Here is a 15,446-nt window from a genome sequence, read left to right on the forward strand (position 1 = left end):
GGGGAAGAAGATCTGAAAACATATATGCAAATCCTTAATGACAACTTTTCCCAGGGATTTATGGATGGACAGGAGACAAGCATAACACAGTCAGATAAGAAAAGTTTCCTGGAAAAATTTCTAAGTTCAACCTCAAGCTCAGTAATTAACTCACCAGTCCCCAAGATTTCCTTAGGTTAAAAACAAATATGTTTATCTGTCTTCAGAGAAGGTTGTAGGAGAGGATAAATTTCATAAATATAGTTACAAATGATTTTCCTTTCTGAGTAAGAATTTTCTTAATTTAGAAAATAATAATAATGTATATAGTTACTGCAAAGCATTCAAAGGGTTCTTATATGTTTATTTCGAACCGGGCTGATATTGGCCTACACAAGAGTACGTACCTCTCCCCCATTTTAGGAAAGAGAAGACTGAGATGGCCTTTTACTAGAAGGCAGAGGCAAAGATGAAACCTAAAAACCCTAAGCCTCAGCCTCATTAGCTAGTTCAGTTCAATTTAACAAACATTTACCAGGGGCCAAATATTACAAGAACTCTTTAAAGCACTGTGGGGTGTGTAAATATGAATAAGGACATTACAATTGCCCTCAAGAGGCTTTCAATCTAATCAAGTAAAAGAATACTGGGAAAGATATGTTATTAAGAAAAGTTGGAGTAGTGTTATAAATTGTAGAGGAGAAAGAGGTTTTTCCTGTTTGGGGGTGAAGGGAGAGGAGAAGAATTTCAGGGAGGAGGTGGCATTTACAGTCAGATCCTAAAAGCTGGGTTAAATTTCAATGAGCAGAGGTGAGGGGAAGGGTATTCTATTCTAAGTGAGCGAATGCATTCCCAGAATGACCAGTAGTCTCATTTGGCTGGACACTGTGGGGTACACAGGGAGAAGCTGGTAAGATCTGGCTGCAAAGATAGATTGGAGTAAGATCATAAAAGGGCTTTAATGCCAGGCATGTGGACTTTATCCCGTAGTCAGTGGGACACCATAACAGCTTTTTAACAGAAATTCATGATTAGAGTTGTGTTTTATGACACTCCAGCAAATCTTGTAAAAGGTAAACACACACACATATACACACAATGTATACATACACACACAACCTCAAAAACAAAGGATCCCGCCCTGAATCAGCCTGAATTGGGAAGAAAATAAGAAATCTGACTCCAGAATCTCTCTGGAACCAGTAGAACTTCATTGTACATATCAGAACCACAGAGATATTTGCATATGATTTGTATAAGACAAGTAAACCCCATTGCCTATTGAGTAATTTTCAAGTAAAATCTGACTCCTGCAACCATTCTGTATTCCTTCTCAGCTTTCCACTATCCTCCTTAACAAAGCTCAGGCTACTTTAGGGGGAGAAATATCAGAGACCCGCCCCCCCGCCCCCGGCCCCGTGGGAGACTCAGGGAAAGGTGGGGTTACCAAACAACTCTGATTGCACCTGCCCTAGCTCCAGCGTGATGCCTGAGGCAGGACTGCCTGCAAACAAATGAAGTTTACACCACAGAAAAGAGCAGACTTGAGAGTGTTTTTTTCCTTGCAGATGGTACCAAGATAGCAGCACAGAAGGTGAAAACTGGTGAATGGCATTTAGAGACAAGATCTGCAAGGCCTGAGCCCAATAAAGCTTCTGCATGAAATTCAAGTGCTTGGAAGAGAAAATAAACATTTCTATTTGAAAGAGCAGGCTTGGTGCTGGTCTGCTTTGGGCCGTCTTCAGAGTACAAGGTTTTCTAGTGCCTCACAGAATGCCACACCTGGAAGGCAGTCCCCTTTGTTTATGTTTTTATGGAAGTATATTTGACGTACAATATTGTAGACGTTATAGGTGTACAATATAGTGATTCCCTATTTTTAAAGGTTATACTCCATTTATAGTTATATAAAATATGGGCTATATTCCTCATGAAGTGAAAGTCACTCAGTTGTGTCTGATTCTTTGTGACCCCCCTGGACTATACAGTCCATGGAATTCTTAGGCCAGAATACTGGAGTGGGTAGCAGTTCCCTCCTCCAGGGAATCTTCCCAACCCAGGGATCAAACCCAGATCTCCCACATTGCAGGCAGATTATTAACCATCTGAGCCATCAGGGAAGCCCAAGAATACTAGAGTGGGTAGCCTAACCCTTCTCCAGTGGATCTTCCCAACCCAGGAATCAAACAGGGTCTCCTGCATTGCAGGTGGATTCTTTACCAGCTGAGCTACCAGGGAAATTGGTGTTGTGTAATATATCCTTGTAGCTTATTTGATACCCAATAGTTTGTGCCTCTTACTCCCCTCCCCCTATGTTGCTCCTCCCTCTTTCCCTCTTCCCACTGGTTATCACTAGTTTGTTCTCTGTATCTCTGAGTCTGCTTCTTTTTTGTTATATTCACTAGTTTGATGTATTTTTTAGATTTCTCATATAAGTGATATCATACAGTATTTTTTTTCTGACTTATTTCACTTATCATAATACCCTCCAGGTCCATCCATGTTGTTGCAAATGGCAGAATTTCATTCTTTTTCTGCCTGAGCAGTATTCCGTTGTGTGTGTGTGTATATATATATACACACCACATCTTCTTCATTCATCTGTTGATGGACACTTAGGTTGCTTCCATATCTTGGCTATCATACACAATGCTGCTATGAACACTGGGGTGCATGCATCTTCTTGAATTAGTGTTTGTTTTGTTTTTTTTTTTTTTTCCCAGATATACACCCAGGAGTGGAACTGCTGAGTCATATGATAGTTCTATTTTTAGTTTTTTGGGAAACCTCCATACTGTTTTCCATAGTGGCTACATCAATTTACCTTCCTACTGGCAGTGTATAGGGTTCCTTTTATTCCGCATCCTCATGGAAGGCAGTCCCTTTACTCAAGTTGTTCAGAGTACTATTTCAAGACATTGTACCAATCCTTTCCCTACACCGTTTGTAGATACTGCCCCCACCAAAAGTGCAAGTTGTATATCTGTCAACAGGAAAAGAAGTCACAGAAGGGCATATCCATTGGTTTGGTCTGTGGTGGGAGGTGAGGGGAGAGAGAGGATGGTGTGGGTTTCCAGGTTGATTCTATCTACTTATCCCCCTCATGAGCCTCAGGCCTTCTTATTTTTTTCCAGCACCAGCTGACATCTACCTTATTCCCCTCATTTGTCCTCTTCTTAACACACCTGTGCCTCTAACCCACTGCAGCACTGAGTCAGCTTTCACTTCTCCCAGCACTCAAGCTGTCCCAATTGCACTTGGTTGAGGCATCTTTCCCCATATCAGAGAACAAAACAACCACCCAGACTCTGTTCTGCTCCACTTCCCTGCCACCCATCTTCCCCCTCAAAAAAAAAAAATCACTATCCTCTAGAAAAGAGAGTCTGTAGAAGATCTGGGTTCACCCTTCATTTACTACATCAAAGATGAGGCCAGGGCCACCATGAATAGAGAGTTTAGGGAGCAGTGTCAACTGTTAAACCTAATCAGCCAAACTGGACCAGTCTGCTTATAGTGTGTGAGTACCAATGTGAGTGGACAGGGGCAGGTGTGAGAGAAGAGGGAAAATTTCAAATTGGGGGCAAAGCCAGGAAGAAACATTTCTCACTCAACAACCCCCATCCATCCAGACTTGGGAACATTAGGTGCGGTAAAGGCATTTTTTTGTTCCGTAAAAATACTTAGCTGATAATAAGCCGTCCTCTCCTTTAGGACTCAGATCTGGTGTTTACATAGTGTTAGCTTCATTCAGGCCCCTGAAATTTCCACTGCTGGGTGTCTCCTGAGGACGGAGTTACTCAACAATACCAGGCAACCTCTCTTCCCTCCTCTACCTTCATCCTCACATCCCTGCTGCTGCTGCTAAGTCACGTCACTTGTGTCTGACTCTGTGTGACCCCATAGACGGCAGCCCACCAGGCTCCCATCCCTGGGATTCTCCAGACAAGAATATTGGAGTGGGTTGCCATTTCCTTCTCTAGTGCATGAAAGTGAAAAGTAAAAGTGAAGTCACTCAGTCGTGTCTGACTCTTCGCGACACCATGGACTGCAGCCCACCAGGCTCCTCTGTCCATGGGATTTCCCAGGCAAGAGTACTGGAGTGGGTTGCCATTGCCTTCTCCTGTCATTGTGGAGCTCCTTTGGTAATTGTCTGGGAGATCAAACCAAAGGAGCTCCACAATGACAGAAGTCGTAAAGAGGCTGCCAAAGGCGAACCCTATTCACCACCAGCCACAGGAAGCCAAGAACTAAGGTTCCTAGCTTAGGGAACTCAAGACCTAAAGTCCCAGCTGCAAGAGACTCAGGAGGGGCCCAGGGAAGAATGTGAACTTGGGACAGACACTCCGTTTGCCACTTCCTTAGCCTCGGGCTGTCACCTGTCACCCATCTGTGGTGTGCTAAACCCCTCCTGCCCCCACACACACACCAGAGGAGAGCAGATGTTTCATCTGAGCTGCAGGGAAGGACCAAAGCAAGAAGCGGGGAAAGGAAAGGGCATTGAAAATGAGTTACATTGAGACCTACCACTTGGAAAAGTACTCTAGGCCCTTTCCAGAACAAGGTAGGGCAGGATCTAACTTCAATGATGAGATTTTTCTGGGAACTATGGATTTATAGTTAAGATTCAAATTCAGTATTTTGTATTTGGGAAAATATAATCAAAAGGAAAAGTCTTTATGCTGGCAGGTACTTCTACACAGACCTCTCCAGTATTCTTGACCTTCTGAAGCAGTTTCCCTGCCTTTCATAATTCTCAAACACTCAGTTAAGCTTTCTTGGGGGCTGTGGTTTCTGTGAAATGTTACTTCTAGAAAGAGAGGAAGAAAGTTTTTCTAACGTTTGCTCCATCTAGCCTTCAGATATAAGAATCCTGAAAAAAAAAAAAAAAGGAATCCTGAAGACCCACCCATAAGTCATACAGGGACCCACAAGTGGACACTTTTATATCAATATTAAACAAATAAGATTAAAAAAAGACTCAAATAGCCCTATGCAGAGGTCTCACCTTCTGTAGTCTCGCCACCTTCTCATAGCATCCTTCCAACTCCTGCCGCAAGTTCCGGTTCTCATCTGAGAGAATCTCAACCATCTGCTGGGCTCTGGAAACAATGGCAAAAGGGTCGGCTGGCATTGGCTGATATGAAGCAGACGACTGCTGAGCTCGTGGCATAGCGGAATAGCCTTCTCCTGGCTGCTGCTGCTGCTGGTGATGGTGGTGATGGTGTGGCTGCGGCTGCTGTGGCTGCTGTGGACTCAGGCCAGGCTGGGGGAGACGGTAATGATCCCCCTGGTGAGCCTGGTTAGGAAGGAAATGCTGCTGTGGCCTAGGCAGGTGGGCCGAGTGGTCTCCTTGGTTGGGGACCAAGGGGTGTTGGGCAGGAGACAATCTAGTGGATGGTGGAGACTGCAGCAAGGGCAAGGAACCCCCAGACGTGAGGGAAGAAGTAGGGCTGTGAGGCTGAGAGTTCCGGGCTGACAAAGGCAATGAGATGTCCTGTGTTGGCCTGGAAAACATGGAGGGTGTACTCAGGTTAAGCTCCCACTTAAAGGCACAAGAATGGGAGATGTGGAGGCTCCCAGGCTCCCCAGAACAGGTGCAAAATGAGGAGCAGGCAGGGTTGGACTACAAGGTCTCTGCTTAGACCTCTCCAGTCCCTTCCACGCCTGGCCTCCTCTCAATACCTGACCCACAGAGGTGTGATCCTATGGAGGATAGATCAGATGATCTCAAAGGTTGCTTTGTGAAAATCAAAGTAATGCATCCTTATACACTTGTTTCTCAAGTCTAAGCATTTCAAATGCAACTTTGACAATGTAATTGTCACCTCATGATTTTAAACTAAGCTTTTTCTGGCATACTGTATGTAGCCCAGCACACAGAAATAGTCACAGAAAGTTCATTCCACTTGCCCAGAAGGAAAGAGCAAACCGTCATCAAATTCACCCCTCATCTTGTTATCTGCAACTCTCTTGGATAATTCATACAGTCAGAAAAAGCTACCTGAGGATATACAGGTACTTACTACATTACAGATACCAAATAATTATTGCTGATGATAGTTGTTAATAACTGAATGATGCTTTTTAGCAGCAATAATTCCAAGAGTTGGAAGGGATTACAAGTAACACTATCATACAATTTGTGATGTACTGAATCACAAAATGTAAGGGCTGGAAAGACCTTAAATAAATTATTTAGTCCAACTCTGTCAGTGAACAGAGGGGGAAGCTGAGGTCCAGAGAGGAGAAGTATTCTGCCAAATATTACAGAGTGAGTTAAAAGCAGTGCCAGGGTAGAATCTAAGTGCCATTTTCAGGTTCTTTCCACTACTATTAAATATAATGCACTGATTTGTAGTGATGTTCAGATTCCCAACCTATTACTTATAGAAAGTTCCCGAAAGATAACTTTAGCACATGGTTTAATATGACTTTTCCATTTTGGTACCTAATACTGGACTATGAGCCATTAATGGAAACAGCGTATGCAAATGGATCATTTCCACCATTGCCACAACTAGGAAGAATATCTGTCAGTATACACCGAAAACACACAAATAATTGTTCACCTCCCTGCCCCTGCCCAGTTAACCTAATATACTCCCACATCCAGTGGATGCCTGTCCTACAGTTGGTATTTCTCAATCCAGGGAAGACAGATGGCTAAGAGCACAGGATTTGGATCCCAACAGAGTTTGGAGACTTTTCCTACTGCTTACTAGCTGTGTAACCTTGCTCAAGTTACTTCATCTGCATGAGCCTATTTTGTTCCCGAGGTCACAAATGAATTACTAAAATACTGGGCTCTTCTCAGTGTTGAGCTCCATAGGAATTACAAACAGTCTCATATCTACCTCCCAAAGAGAATGGTTGACCCTGTTAGTGATTTTACTTATGGGATATCCACTTAATCTTTGCACTAAATTGCATAAAAGTTGTGGTGAAACTGGGACAAATCACCAGGAGCAATTAACTTTTAACTGGCATTCCTGATGCTAAAGCACATTCCCTCTCACACATACTCCAGTTATCATTACTGTTCATTTGTCTATCACTACAAGAGATCCTCACTATGACAGATTTTTACAGCTATAAAACCATTCCAAACACTTGCTCACACATACCCAATAACCCAGATGTTCAGCAGAGCCCTCAAACCTATTCAAGTCGAAGGTTGTCACTCAATCCCATCAGTGCCTCTGGTGTACCCACATTCTTCCAATTTCACATATCTGTCACTATAAATAATTGCTAAATACTGAAGTGGGCAAACTACTTGTGGACAGAAGAATTTACATGGTTTTCATGATGACAACTGGAAAGTTGCTACCCTACATAACCCTTATGTCTGAGAGTTCAAGGCACTCATGCAATCCGAAGCATGGGAGCTGTTTATAAACTTATGAGGGGGCAGTCTTTCTCCATTTTTCATACTGTGGATCTTTAATTTCCTCAGAGGTTAAATGGACTATGTACTCTCCTTCTACTTTGAATAAGAGCTATTATAAATTGGGTTGGCCAATAAATTCATTTGAGTTTTTCAAAACATCTTACAGAAAAGCCTGAACGAACTTTTTGACCAATCTTATATATATATATATCATTAGGAGTTAAAATATGGCATCCTGGGATCTGTTAGGGCTGATGTCTCAGGCAGAAAAGAGGAGCTGAAATTTCATGTTGTCTAATCCAGTCCTCAAATTTTAAGGGGAAAATGACCATATTAATGTTCATCCTCATTGCCAGGACGTGTAAACCCAAGGCCTGGGAGGTGCTCTCTTTTAAAGACTGAATGCCCAGCTGTGAACTGGGCTTCCTCCCCCCAGCTCCCCTGGGTCCCACCAGCAACCTAGACCTCTCTCTCAAACAAACCAGCCACTGACCTCTCTTCCACCTGTAGACTGAAAGGCCTCCCCATGCCCTGGACAGAACATGGCCTCCCAGGGGGCTCGCAGAAGGGGTGACCACGAGGTGCCTGGAAGAAGGCTCCAGAGTTGGATAAGCCCAGGATGGCAGTGGCCATGGCCACGACTGTGGGCTCCGCCTAGAGATAAATGGAGAAGAGGCAGCTGCCCTTCACATTCCCCAGGCTGGAAAAGGAAGCAGATTTCCGTGCACCGTGATGTTGGTAAAACCAAGGCAGTCCGACCCTGGCAGGTTTGCAAACACAAAGCAAGGCTTGGGCAGTCGTAAAAGAAGAGAAAGCCCTCCAGCCAACGAACTCCATCTGGATCTCAGCATCCGCCCACCATGAAAAAGCAGGACAGTATTAATGCTTGTGTGAATTTCCCCGAGAGTAGGGGACTGAAGAACGACGGGTATAGGATAGAGCTGGGGGAATGTCAGAGGAAGCAAACCTACACTCAAGACAGAGTAACTATAATAATGGTAATAAGGGTGTCAGCTGGGTGAGAGACACTATCCCCAGCTCCTTCCACTGACATATTAACCAGGAACAAGGCGCGTGCAGACAACAGAATCACATGATCCCATGGACGCCCTGACCTGCCTCCCTGCCCCTTCCCTCCCTTTGTCCTTCTCCTTCCTAAGACAACCTGGGCCTCCGGGGTTCTGTGGAATAGGAGACCTGACAGACACGCGGGACAGAGGCCAGGGACCAAAATCAGCGTCTCCCCAAAGCTGGGGAAGATCCCCACCCAGAGACAGCTTGTGAGGACACAAATGGAAAGCAATCGAGCTGACACTGCAACTTCTATCCTGCCCCCTCGCTGACCGGAGCCCCCACTCTTCCCAGACACATGTCACCCCAACCCCCCACCCCAACCCCCAATGCACGCAAGACAGTCCTGACCTACACGTATGCAAGCTCCCCTATACACCCTCTCACCAGATCAGGTGCCAACAGCCTGGAACCCAATTTATTCTCCCCACAGAAACTGCCTTTCCCAGGCTCTATGATGGTCACTCTCTGAAGCCTGGAGAGAGCTGCAAATTCCTGATTGTTTCTCTTGCACAACCAACTCTGCTCTGAGCTACAGAGTTAGGTCACCCTTAGATTCCACTAAACAAGGATTTCAAGAAACCTCAGATCTGGGCACGATGTCAACAACTGAAAGGAGGTGGCTGCTTTACAAACAGAAAGGATTTGATTTTTAAAAGCAGTTGATAAATGTATAAACCCCGGCTGCAGAAAAGGCTCAGCACTTAGACAAAGATTCAACAAAGTTTTAATTCTTCAGATGGCTTGGCCTTGTTTCCCATCTGGAGTTCAGGGCATTCAGGATATTTATTTTTTAAGTGGGGAGGAGGGCATAGGGAAAATGAAGTAATAAAAAAGACTGTTTATAATATTGTGTTCATCTTAACAGCAAATATCTAGAATTTCACAGCACCTCTGAAGAAGAAAATGGCAACCCACTCCAGTACTCTTGCCTGGAAAATCCCATGGATGGAGGAGCCTGGTGGGCTACAGTTCATGGGGTCGCAAAGAGGTGGACACAACTGAGCGTCTTCACTTCACTTCTGAAGGTCAACAAAGGTTTTTTTGGATGACAATTTGCTCAAAGAGCTTGCTCTGAATCTTGATCTGTAATTTGTGGATTAAGAACTAAGTATTTTGTCTTCTAATTGTTTGGTACTAGCAGCAGTTACTTGGAAAGGTATTCACAAACTGTCTAGCTAGTTGGTTTAAAGGAAATAAAGAAGGAAAAACGTGCCTCCACCTAAAATGGTACACTTATGGAATGCCATTCAAGGTCCTCCCCTTGGCAGGCATTCGTCAACACATGCCACACCCTCACCCCAAGCTCTGCAAAAAAATTTTATTGCCAGTTTGTCTGCTGCAGACCCAAAACTCACAAAGAGCATCTTCTGATTATGATTGTTTTAGGCTTGACTTTTCATTGAGCGTGGACTTTCCAGGTACCTCAGTGGTAAGGAATCTGCCTGCAATTCAGGAGGTACAGGTTTGATCCCTGGGTAAGGGAGATCCTCTGGAGAAGGGAATGGCAACCCCCCAGTATTCTTGCCTGGAGAATTCCATGGACAGAGGAGCCTGGCAGGCTACAGTCCATGGGATTGCAAAGAGACACAACTGAGCATGCAGGCACATTCATTGAGCATATCAAGCACCCTATTTCTCTCCCATAGAGGGGGAAAAAAAAAAAACACCATTTCTCTCCCATAGAGAAAAAAAAAAACACACAAACTATTTCCGCAAACCTGTGTGTTAAAATACTGCTCAAGAGAAGATAATCAGCGTGGGCTCTACTGCTTTGGGGAGCAGAGCAAGAGATCCATAGATAACATAGGAGGGAGGAGAAAATACAAATCTCTTCCAGTTAAATATATGCAGCTAAGTTTCTCTGGTGGTTTAATCAGTATGGAAAGGGAAAAAAAAAAAACCCTCTTTGGGCTCCTTAGTATTTATTTAGGCAGATCAAAGGGCTTTTCCATCTAGCTTCAAACACTGTGGGAGTCATTTCAGATTGCAAACAATACTCCTGAATGAGTTCTGAAAATAGCTTTCCTGGGAAGGCAGGCCATGTGCTGAGCGGGGCTTGGATTCTGCTCCACACCCCAGCCAACACGTTCCCCTCCCACAAGGCAATACACACACATCCCATCCACATACAGGAGGGAGTCCCCCCAGACTCTTCCATGCTGATGAGAAGAAGAAAACAAAACCCTCCAGCTTCACTGACATGTTGCTGGCTTGCATGGGTCTCCACTAAGCTAAGCAGCCCAATGGACCAACCCCTCCCCGGGTCTTTCACTGGGCAGATGGGAATCGGATTCTTGCTCATTTAAACCGGAAGGGCCCTGTCCCTTGCCCCATTTCCTGTTCCAAGCCACTTATCAGAAGTTAGGCTCCTGCCCTTTGAAAGCTGCACAGCAGAGGTTGAAAAGGGTTAGGAAATCAACCTGAGTTAAGGGAAAAAAAATCCTAAACTAGCAAAGTTAGGGGTGGAGCACAAAGTGAATTGCCTCTGGCTAAAAAACAGGACCTGAAGGTGAAAAAAGTAAAATACCAGGAAATGCCAGGTGCATTCTCTTACCTACACCCTACTCCACCCCTTGACTGCCTTCTTTCTCTCCTGAGTCACCCACTATACTTCAAGCCAAGAGACTCTTTCCCAAATGAGTAAGAGGGGACAGGAGACAAAAAGTTAGACATCAAAGAGATCACAGGCCTCGTCTGGGGGCTGCCTATAGAAGAAAGCCACCCATAATTACCCATGGTAATCAGGCAGGAATACCACATATAACTGTCATCATTTTTGCCCAACACTGAAACCTTCCCTCTGTCCCATACGCTGAAATACTCCTGACTGGAGACATGGCCCCAATAGGAACAATGAACAGAATCAAGGAATCATAAGGTCTAGTTGATACAGCAATAAGTCAACAGGCCCCTGAATAATTCAGAACTATATTTAGGGATTAGTGACTACTCAAAACAGTCCTCCTGAACTAATGGCAAGTTGTACAGAAGCCATGGGAATATTTTTTTCTTCTGCATTTTAGCATTTGACCAAAACTTCTGTACAATATGAGGTGAATTTAACTTAGATGTTAAGTCACCGGCAACTACTAAACTCACTACAGAAGAAAGCTTAAGCAGCCCAGACTTCAGGAACTGCAAGGAAGTACGTGGCTAGTCACATGCTGAACCTGCACATATACAGTTTTCCCAACAATAATATCCAGATGTTTGTTTATAGTGTCTGAGCGAATCATGGTAATTCTGCAGAAAGATTTGTTTGCAGAAATTAGTGAAAAGAATATTGTGGAAGAGAATAAATGAAAGTGATAGGATATTCCAGACTCAAGTGCAAGATAATTTACCTCCCCTCAAAGGAGGGCTTAATAACGCACAAGAAGAAGAACACTGACTCTTCCTTCAATCTCCCAGGAGACCGGACAGTGAAATGCTACTGAAATCAAGACTTATGCTCCCGTTCAGCCACTAGGCAGTTGAGGCCATGCTCAACCTATAAAGTCAAGGGTATGTTAATTACACGACTAACGATGGCTGAAGAAGGCTACACTTTCAGGCTGGCAGGACATTTACTAAGCCAAGGACCGGCCATGCATTGCAGAGTTTGTTACACCAAATGCCTGCCCATTACTTCCCTTAAGGTTCCCAACACACAGCAGAAGCTGGTTGGGGATGAGGTCAGGGAATGACAGAAAGGGAACTGTCTTACCTGGCTGCTCCATACTCAGGGGGATGCTGATACCTCATCAGTTGCCCCTCTGTTCTCCCTGGCTGGTTCAGACGATGCTCACTATAGTAGTGCCCTGGCTCTTGGGGCTTGCACACTACAGATTGGGGTGGCATGCCCTTGAAGGGATACTCTGGTGGGGGGCCTCGGTGTTCCATGCCCTTCAGGCTATGCTGGCTGGGAGGTGGCCCTTGGGCCTTGTAGAAATCACTGGAACTTGTGGGATTCTTGTACATGTCATTGGGTTGTGGTGGGGAGAGGGGAGCGCTGGTAACAGGCGGATGGGCCTTAACTCCGCTGGTAGCCAGTGACATCTGCATGAGTCGTTCACTCAGGGAGCGAACGTGTCCTTGCTTAAGATCTCTGAGTCCTTCATCCTGGTGCATCTTTCCAGGATTGAGCCGCTGAACTGATGGGCGTCCCTCAGTCCTCATCTTCTGGTTGGTCACTCCAGTGACATAGAAGGCAGCTCCGACACTGGCATGCTGTTGGCCCCGAAAATACTGGGACTGGACCTTGGCTTCCTCATAGGTCGGGAGTTCTTCATTATTCTGCATCCGAGGAGACAGCTGTTTCTCCATGATGATGTTTTCTGACTGGATTTCCTGCCCCTGAGGTTCCTGCCGGGCAGCATGAGCCACAAGCTGTTGGTGGTGATCTTGGGGACTCAACACATCATTCTGAGGGCCTGGGTTCCCACTGCCACTGGGGAAAGGAGGGCCGTTCCCTGTGGCTTGCTGGTGTATGGCAAGCAGGTTGCGATTCTCACTGGGATTGCCATAGCGAAGCTGCTCTTGTAGCAGACGCTGCAACACCGTAGTTCCTCCACTTGGCTGTTCATCAGAATTTCTCATCTCTATTGCTGGTGGTGCCTTGTGAAGAGAGAGAGAAATTGGGCACCTGGGCTGCCCTTGACCTGGGAAGGGGAAACAGGAAGCTTAACACCCAGTTGATGGATAAATCAGTCCTCTAAAGGGGGAGAAAATGAGTATTTGGGGGTGAGGATTTTTCTGCAGAGATCAAGTAGAGAACTGAATCTAGAATTAATCAGTTAATTGTTGGCCACTTCTGGCTCTAGCATTGACATGAGGAGGAACTTGGAGGCATACGAGTCCTCTGTTTCCTCTTTTACTTTTAGCCTGGGTTAAGTATTCACTCTTAACTCCTAAAAGGACTGGGGAAACCTGAAGCAGTCAAGTGAGGTGGTCAGAGAGTGCAATTTTCCTAGGCCCTTATCAAGTTCATCTCTCTGTATTCTATTGAAATGAAAAATTCAACTCTTAAGGTTGTGGTAGTGGGGGCAGGAAATTACCCCATAGGCAGGATCTGTAAAACAGTTCAGCATGTGGAGGGAGCTACAAAATGTCAAATGATAACTAAGATAAATAAAAAGTGATGAGAGAGCTTGGTTGTACCAGATAAAAATGATCTCTGCTTGATGCAAATCTTTTTCTCTGATCTCATAAAACTCTGAAACATATCTTTTTTAAAAAAATCCTTTTTGTATTGTCCATTTTGGATGCTCCTTGGCTTAATAAGAGAAGAGCTTGGGATAATTGTTATTGACAAAGTTTCTCTTTCAGCCATCCAGGAATAGTCATTGAGCATTTGTTGTTGTTGTTGTTGTTGTGTACCAGGAGTTAAAAGGGGAAGCCCTCTTTCATTTGAAGTGTGCCTCTGACAGTAGTATAGTATCCACAAATTCATTAGAAGCTCATTAAATCTTTGGACAGAATCTGTCTGTCATGTTAAGTCCTGCAATTTGATACTAAGCTTCAGTAGTGAAAACTTTCACCCCAAGGATCTTAAGTAGTGTTGGAGAATGGACATGATGTCACACCAAGTCACAATTAGGTCAACCTAATCAGCCTCAGGTTCCTAGAGGAGAACTTTGGACTCCTGGCTTCCAGGTCCTGATTTCTATGATATGAAATAGTTTCCAGTGTCTCTGGAAACATGATCCCCTTTGCCTTCAGTCTTACAGGGACTGACCCAGAAGATGTGTGTGGTAGCTGGAGAAAGGTCATCCCCCTTCCTTTTCTACTTTTCTGATTACTGCTACCTGGTTTCTAATTGTTCTATTGAGCAGTTTGACTCCACAGTTAACCTTCCAGAGGCCCCCTTTAAATCCCATTTATCAGATTCTTGGGGGAAGCATATACCAAGGGGCTGAGCAACCTGCCCTTAAGTCCCCTTTCCCTCCCTGCCAATGACCCTCAGGGACTCCTGTGTTTCAACTGTCAGACCGAGATTTTCTATTAGGCTGACAAGTATAACACAAATCTCTCTTGGTGCCTTAAACTGGAAAGATGATTACCAAATTACTTCTCCTCTGTCAAAAGAAAAATAGAAATGGGAGTGTGTATGGTTAAAACAACACCACTCAGAAACCCCTCCTGCAAGGCAGGGAGATCCAGACAGTGAGCTGCCCCAGACTCTAAAGAGCACACCACCCCCTCCCACCCCACACCCACCCCACCCCACACACACACAGGCTCACACACACACACCAGCACCCACACACACTGATGGTCCATACCTATTTCTGCTTTCTTTTAGGCTTAAAGCCTTGCTCAGGATAGGGAATTCTTGCTTATGAGCAGCTCCAGAAACCGCAACAGTAGATTCCCTCTGCCCTAACACTCAGGTTCAGGGTAAGCGTCGCCAAGAGTCCAACCACTGGTCACTCTGAAATGGTCAGGAGGGGGAGGGGGAGAAACAAAAATGTCGTTTCTATTTTGCCACCAATGGCCAACAGTTAACCAAACCAGTTCTTCCAAGGGGATGACTTCTCCTCCCGTTTTGTTTTGTTGTTGTTGTTTTGCCTTTTATGTGAGTGGCAGAGTCCATTTCCACAAGGACAAAAGGCAATCTCACTCTGGTGGCTGTATTCAGGAGGTCAGCCAGTCTCCTGGAGATGGAAATGTGTAAGATGGCTCTGTCATAGCCTCACAGCCGTCAGGAGCTGCTGCTTCCATTCTGAGTTGGAATGGTGGTTTAGTCACTAAGTCGTGTCTGACTCTTGTGACACCATGGACTGTAGCCCACCAGGCTTCTCTGTCCATAGGATTTTCCAGGCAAGAATACTGGAGTGGGTTGCCATTTCCTTCTCCAGGGGATCTTCCCAACCCAGGGATCGAAGCCAGGTCTCCTGCACTGCAGGCAGATTCTTTACCGATTGAGCTACCATGGAGTTGGAATGGTAGGTGATGACAAAAGCTGTACCTATCATCACCTTGAGAATGCGACCTTTAAACTGCTATCAATAGCAGGGGAGAT

General features: G+C 45.0%; 1 protein-coding gene across 5 annotated transcripts in view; it reads right to left on the reverse strand.

The window, feature by feature from the left end:
- Nucleotides 1-15,446, reverse strand: part of AMOT (angiomotin) — a 61,386-nt gene that overhangs the window by 31,179 nt on the left and 14,761 nt on the right. For 4 of the 5 annotated variants that reach the window (XM_061136235.1, XM_061136233.1, XM_061136234.1 and 1 more), the window contains exons 3-5: nucleotides 14,707-14,855; nucleotides 12,150-13,083; nucleotides 4,985-5,483 (exon numbers count right to left, since the gene is read on the reverse strand). In XM_061136235.1, coding sequence (XP_060992218.1) covers nucleotides 4,985-5,483; nucleotides 12,150-13,021 — 1,371 coding nt within the window. In that variant the 5' untranslated portion in view covers nucleotides 13,022-13,083; nucleotides 14,707-14,855. The remainder of the gene's footprint in view (nucleotides 1-4,984; nucleotides 5,484-12,149; nucleotides 13,084-14,706; nucleotides 14,856-15,446) is intronic. The other variant, XM_061136237.1, reaches the window with a different exon arrangement.

Source organism: Dama dama, chromosome X, assembly GCF_033118175.1.
Source record: "Dama dama isolate Ldn47 chromosome X, ASM3311817v1, whole genome shotgun sequence".
Taxonomy (NCBI): Eukaryota; Metazoa; Chordata; class Mammalia; order Artiodactyla; family Cervidae; genus Dama; species Dama dama.